This window comes from Scomber japonicus, chromosome 23 (genome assembly GCF_027409825.1).
Source record: "Scomber japonicus isolate fScoJap1 chromosome 23, fScoJap1.pri, whole genome shotgun sequence".
NCBI classification, from domain to species: domain Eukaryota; kingdom Metazoa; phylum Chordata; class Actinopteri; order Scombriformes; family Scombridae; genus Scomber; species Scomber japonicus.
This window is the reverse complement of record NC_070600.1, coordinates 12,777,648-12,785,147: the sequence shown is the minus strand read 5'-3', so window position 1 is coordinate 12,785,147 and position 7,500 is coordinate 12,777,648. Positions and strand designations below refer to the sequence as shown.

Sequence of the window (7,500 nt, the reverse complement as noted above, 5' to 3'; positions counted from 1 at the left end):
CCCACTCTTCTTGTTTTTTTCCCTTTAATTCGTCCACCTGTAAATCTTCAAGCTATACTTACTAACACTATTCAGTGATTCTTCTTTCAAATCAGATGTTCCCAGATGTGCTGATTACATACATTTTTGATATCAGCATAATGCTCAGATAAGAGTCTGCAACAATGTTAAACTCCACATACAGTACGTACAGGCACAAAAATGAAATGAATAAGTTGAGAAACTGGAGATGCACTCGTCCGTCAGATTCTTGCTGTGATAAATCTCTGTTCTCCGTTCAACTCGCCACAGTCTGCAATCTACAGCCTGCAATTTTACCCAAAGAGTACATTTTCCCTGGAGTTTCCTTAGCGATTTAAACAACAGGTTTCTACTCTGTTCTCTCTACAGTTCTCGTCAAATAACAGGCTAAAGCCGCTGATGGTGTAATATACTGCAAAGTGCACTATGAGCGTAATATCATAGTTATTTTATCTCCGACAGCAGAGGAGAAGGACCTTTACCTCGAACAAGTTTATCTGGACAACTGGAAGAAACCTCCTCACCATACTCACTGTAGTTCTTTTTTTAAACACCATGGAAACACTAATAGACATCTTTTAAGCTACAGTATAGACCCAGTTTTGATATCCTGGCTGAGATATGGGAAGGTTTATAGATAACCTGCTATTAAAGGGTCAGGCTCATTTATGTACATTGTTCTTGACAGCCATATACAGTGCTATAGTATCTCAAGGAAAGAAAGTGAGCTCGTACCAGTTTCTCTGGAGATCTGGATGAACGCCTCCACGCCGCTCTCCCCGTAGTTGCCCTCCGACGCCAGGGTGGACACGTAGTTCCACTCCATCGCCGTGACGATGTCCATCATGGCCTGGGCCTGGTAGGAGTCCGGGGGCACGACGCGGGAGAAGAAGTCATAGCGGGAGTTGTCACTCAGCTCCGGGGCTGTGGAGGCATAGCTGATCTGTGGGATCTGGACGAGAAGAGGGAAGAAAGGGATGAGGTGAGGTTATTGCATGAGCATAAAATAAGTGTCACGTTTTACTGTCTCCATATTGAAATGTTTAGGGTAGGAGGGCAATGTGATTTCTAAATTAATTGTTTCATTTCACTTCATCTCAACATTTTTTTTTGCCCACTGACTTCCTTCTTCTAAATAAAAAAAGGTGAGTCAGGCTCTGATAATTCTCCCATCAATTTTGCGACTTCATGCATATATTTTTTTTACTGAGTCATAAATGCAGGAAAGACTTATAAAATGCTCTCCGCTCCCTGTGATAAATAATTTGCTGGGATGTGAGGAGACGTTGTCATCGGGAATGTTAAAATTCAAATTCAAGTGCGAGGCTGCAAGACTTGTTGGTTCAGAGATACGAAAGAAGCAAACAAGCAATTTGAGAGTGTGAAGGTACGGAGGGGAGGAAACCACATGTGGTGAATATTTGAGAATCTGAATGTAGAAGGAGATGGCGAGAGGTAACGGACAGGTGAACTGGTGGTGCAGAAAGTTTTTTTTCCAGTATTACAGCAGGGCAGAGAGGAGAAGATGTGATGCAGGGAGGCAGACACAAAAGACACAGCAGGGACCAGACAGGAGGACAGACAGACAAAAAGCACAAATGGCAGATAGAAAGATGGAGATTCTGACAGAATGACAGGAGACACACACACACACACACACACACAGGCGATTACTAGCGATAGGTAGAGTAACAGGCTGAAGGTGTTAGAAGGGCGACAGGTAGATTGATTTTTTCCCCTGATGGGGGAGGGGGGGTAGCAGCAAGGGAAGACCCTGTACTTGCTGACACACACACACACACACACACACACACACACTGGACAGACGTCTCATTGGTATTCATAAGAAGTGAGACTTCACTGCCAATCTAACCCAAAACATAAGGTGTGTCAGCTGTCTGTCTGTTATACAAACACACACACACACACACACACACACACACACACACATACAAATGTCTACAACTGCTGAACACAGCAAAACCAGGCACGACATGGAGGGATGCAAGACAGACACTGTGCTTGTGTGTGTGTGTGTGTGTGTGTGTGTGTGTGTGTGTGAGTGTGACTGGAATATTTCTAAAGCCCATCACTCACTGTCTTTCTCCCTTCAAGCATCATCTGGAGTCCCTGCCACCCTGCATCTACACTCGTCTTTGCCATTTTAAAAGGTCAGTTTCAGGAGTTTTACGAGATCTTCTAAAAATCACTCCCTCTTCGGTAGAGCTGTAGAAATGTAACCAAAAAAAGCAAAAACACTAATCTTTTTATTCAGGCTGTTGGAAGGATGGATTGGACTATTTCAGTCCACAATAATGACAAAAAAAAATCATTCTTAACCTGAGCTGTATTCACTCACCTCCAGGCAATGAGTATTGAAAGATCAAACAACTCATATGTTTTACTTCCATGACAGGGATCAATACACATTGTTAAATGAAGGAACGTGGCTGTCTAATTTTGGAAACATGGATTTTTTTTTTTCTTTTACTTCTCTATTGTTTAATATAGCTGTATTTCTCTCAGTGAACTTGGTGGGAGTTCATGTTTAGGACATTTGAGTAATGTTGTTGGCTGTCTCTGCTCGGGGAATACAACTGGAAACTTTCATAAACTTCAGGATGTCTATGTATAATTCATAGAGGATACAAATAAACAAATGAAGAGAAAACAGAAAGAATAAAATCAAAGCTGAGCCAAACAATTCGTGTGTGTGTGTGTGTGTGTGTGTGTGTGCCTTTGTGTGCGTTCATGTGTAATTGTGTATGACTCCCCTGTTTCACTTGTCCTTTTTGCTCTTTTTTTGCCCATTTAAATAGGTGCATATCCATTTCAAAGAGAAACCAATGCACAGCTGTGGGAATATGAGATATTCATCTGTTTACAACAGCAACGGCAAAGTAACCCTGTGACCTGGGCAAACCTGCGCCTTTGATCTTTTTTGTTATTTCCCTCGTCTACTGCTGGGAAATTGAGACATACGCAGACACAAACACACATTTGCGTCGTCTGCACAGTCATCCTCTTGTCATATTTCCCTGAGTCACTACTGGGTAAGAGGAGGGAAAGCAGTGATATGGAATAAAGTGAAGCAGACAGGGCTACATACAGATTCACTGATATATTATATTGTCTACTGTGAGGAAAAGACCCAATATCATCTTCCATAACTAAGCCTGTGCTTTTTTGAAATACAAATGGAGCTTAGTGAAAGTTCTTTGCATGAATAAGCCTACAGTTACCCTCACTCATAATTTCACTTGCTGTCAATTGAGCTATCAGCTATTCACATCTATGCACACCTCCATTGTCAGCCTATCGTTATGCAGCTGTCTTTTTTAAATATGTTTGTCTCCCCTCTCTGCCTTAGTGCTTTCATGCTGCCGTTATTTGAGCTCCATCACCTTCACATCACCACCCGGTCTTGGCAGATCCATCAGTGTCTGGACTGCACGGCTGGATTTATCTCGCTGCCTGCTCAGGACTGATGTCCCCCGATTACAAAATCTCCCTGTCGAGTCTTAGCGCCAAAGACTTTTGACAAGATTTAATCATTGATATCATCTGTACAATAAACTATCTTTACTTCTTGTCTCTTCTGATTGAAATGCAGCTGCAGACATCTCAGTAGTCACACACACACTCATACACACACATATATATAGATCCCCCAGACACATATGTAAAGGCACAGAAGCCAACTTAGACTGAGCGTGTCTAATGGTATGTGACATTTGAGTGTTGTAAATCATTCATGTGCTGTGAGTTGCGAGTGACTCCAGCCTTTTTCAAAGCAAGCGGAGTTGGAGTTGTAGTTCGAGGCGGGAAATTAACGGCTTGGTTCCCCCCACACCGCTGGGGAAGAAGATTATGCCTCCAATCCCCCTAATTCCATTTGCTCTAATGAATATGTGTGTATGTGTGCATGTGTGTGTGTGTGTGCAAAAGAGAGAGAGAGAGGGGAGGGGAGGGGGGTAAATACAAGTGTGTGTGTGATAAAAATGGAAAGGATGTACGTGTTGCTGCCAAATGTCGTTTCACTTAGCATTAAAAACACTTTCTCGCTCTCTCTCTCTCACACACACACACACACACACACTTGTGTAGAGAATAATGTATCATTTCAGTTTATTTGCGCACCTTTTTCAGTCTAAGTACGTAACACACAAATCGTCCATCCTGATAATTCATTCTGATGTTTTTCTTGTCTTTCTCTCTCCAGGTTATGACTTGGTAATGTCCGTGAGTTGTCCCATTCTTTAGGCTGTCCACATATTTATAGACAATGGTTTATTGTGGGTATTACATTTGAAAGTGGGGGTGGTATTATATGTGAAGACTAGACAAGCATGTAGTCACGAGATGAGAGATCTTTGTTTGAAGTCAGTCCTAAAAGCGTTCTGCTGGCTCAAATATTTTCATTACTGATTCATCTGTCAATTATGTTAATTGATTCGTTTTTTGGTCTATAAAGCATCAGAGAGTGGTGACAAATCTAAAATGACACCTTCAAATGTCTTGTTTTGTCCACAAGGTTTAGTTTAGTGTCATAGAGAGTGTCACATTGTAGAGGCTGGATTGAGAGAATTAATTTATTTTTGAACGAAATGGCACAAAATGATCAATGAAAATAGTTGGCAATTAATTTACTCATTGACATGTAATTGATTAATCACTGCAGCGCTTATTTGACTGTCTTCAAGCGACACACTTTAATTAGAGAAAAGGCTTCGAGGATGAGTAGTCTTTGTTATCAGTATCTCTGGGAAACCACACAACCCTGCGGAGGTGCGTGATTTAATCTGAATGCAACTTTAAACCTTAGACCATGCTGAGCTGTGACTCCCCTGTAGAGCAAACGCAAGCTCGTCTATTTCACGTCTGCTGTCTGTCACTAAACATCAATTTGGCCAATCCCACAAACATATTCAACCTTGATTCTCTGCTTAAGTAGAGAATTGATCATAATGAAATAACAATAGACTTCCCTCGGCCATAAAATTAGAACAGAGATTAATTATTAATTGAACTCTGCTCCCCTCCGAGCAAAGACTATTGAAAAAGTGCAACTCATATGTTTTCCCTCCATGACAACAATCAATTCACACCAGTGGGTTGATGATGTATCATTTTTCTGATTGAAGTTCTGTTATCTTTGAGAATATTTTCAATAGCCACTCATGTTTCTCACCACTAGCTGCCCAGTTGGGAGTGAATCCTGTATAAGCCAATATCTTACAATGCCTGCCACCTATGGACAGCCAGGTCTGCCCCGTCTATTCCTTAATGGGTATGGCGATAGCGGCAGAACAGTTTCATCCCTCACTATAGATCAGGCTGAATCCCACTAGGGAGCTGGGCAGATAACTAACAGCCGGATTTGGACCGTAACAGACCTAATGATCCGGGCCAGTGGCTTTGTGTGTGCGTGTGTGTTCATGTGTGTGTGTCTTTTATAGCCCGGAGACCAAAACTGAAAAAAGTTCACTCTTTAGGAGTTATCTCACAGACAGCCAAAAAAGATGGAAACAATCTCAAACAAATGATGATGCTGGAGTATCGGAAATGTATCAACTGAAAACTGCTCTATGGTGAGAAATGTTACATAGTCAGCAACCAGGACTCTACTTTGAAGCTGAAGAAACCTTTAGTCCGAACTGCTAAAAGTGACCTTTTGAAATGCCACTTCTAAGAGAAATCGTAGACATTTCAGGCTTTCCAGTTTAAACGTACCCTTGAAAAGAGGCTTTAGAATTCCTCGTCATGTGGAGCCCTATCAGTGGTGCGTTTGTGACCTATACCGTGTCTTGAACCTAACCTAGAACTTATCTGAGAGTGCCTCTTCATAATAAATTGCTATCATGCATCTGTACAGTACATGTCGATATATAACACTGTCTGTGGTCAACATGAGTGTATGCACACGTCATAAGCGTGTGGTTTGTGTGTGTGGATGTTTCTGTGTGTCTGTCTGGCGATAATGGAGCTGTCGGGGCCGGAGTCTGAGCATTAGGGTGATAGATGGCAGTGTTCGGAGGCTAATTAACCTCACTGAATTACACACATACACAGCCTTTCTGTCTGTTTCACACACACACACACACACACATACAGACACACAGTGGATATGCCAGAGCATCCGTTGCTGGAGGAGCTGCACAGACACAGACACACACAGTGAATGACGTGGACAGGGGCTCGTCAGGGTTGATCGGGGTCAATTTCTTTATTTTGTTGTGTGTGTGTGTGTGTTATGACATTATTTCCTACAACCAGAATAACAAAGCTTCAGCTAAAACATCTTTTTCCAAGCAGAGCTGGAACAATTTTGATATCACAGCATGGAAACCCACAGCATGGACAGCTCACGTACTGTAAACTGATCGGGTTGTCTGGAGCCTCGGTTTTTGACGTCATACCCAGAGAGATGTTTACTTGCTTGAAAATTCGACAAGGGCCCCGGAACAGCCAGCCGTGGTCTGTGTCTAATGAGGAGAGGAATGGCACAGTGGGACTTCGCCGAGCTAATTTAGCGAGATGAGGACTGTTGGGGGAATGAGAGTCGGGCGTCTCTCTCTCCGTCTAACCCCTTCGCCTCTGTCTGGGTCCATCTGTCTCTCCTTTTCTTCAAGCAGTTTGGCCCTTTGCCTGTGTCTATCCTTCCATCCTTTCCTGTTTCACATTTACTGCTATGTTACTGGGTTTTTTTGTTTTTTTCCCCCCAGACCTCTTCAACATTCAGCTACCACAGAAAATAGTAATTACACCCTCAGTGATAGAGAGTACTTTTGCCTCTACAGTTACAAGTCCAAATCTATCATTTCATGGCTACAGGTTCAAAGTTGGAAATACCAAACACAACAAAAACAACAGTTACCTCTTCATGTGTATCTGGACACATTTATTTTCTTGCTTCATTTGAAACCAATTTGGTGGAATAAAAAACAAACAAAAACTAAATCCAGAGAGATAAGATTGTACAAAGAAACAAAGAGAAAGAAAAACTATCATTTCATTCTGTTGCAGTTCTTTCTTGGTCTCTCGGGGGTCAGAGATGCAACTAAACAACATTGATATTCCCTTTACTGTGTTGGTTTTACCCGACGCGGGTTCCCCACATCACAAGAAAAGCAGAATAGAATAGCTGCTTGTAATTTGTTTGTTGACAAGCAAACAAAAACCAGTGGACAAGATGAAAGAAAAGGCAGTGAGGAAAAGTAGGTAAAAGGAAGATACTTCACGGGTGGATGGAGAAAGCAAAAAAATATATACAGAGAGAGAAAAGGAACAATAGAAAAGAAAAAAAAGCAGGAGGACAATGAGCAAGAAGGCACAAACAAAGACAGAAAAAGATGACAGAGGAACATTTAATGGGAGCAAAGAGAATGAAGAAGAGAAGTGAGAAACAATGAGAGAGAGAGATTAGAGAGAAATGATGTGAGAGTATGTTTAGCAGAAGCGGGCGAGACTAAAGAAGGG

General features: G+C 41.9%; 1 protein-coding gene across 1 annotated transcript in view; it reads right to left on the bottom strand.

The window, feature by feature from the left end:
- Positions 1–7,500, bottom strand: part of grm8a (glutamate receptor, metabotropic 8a) — a 229,371-nt gene that overhangs the window by 134,277 nt on the left and 87,594 nt on the right. Inside the window, exon 2 of the mRNA XM_053343944.1 lies at positions 757–973. Coding sequence (XP_053199919.1) covers positions 757–973 — 217 coding nt within the window. The remainder of the gene's footprint in view (positions 1–756; positions 974–7,500) is intronic.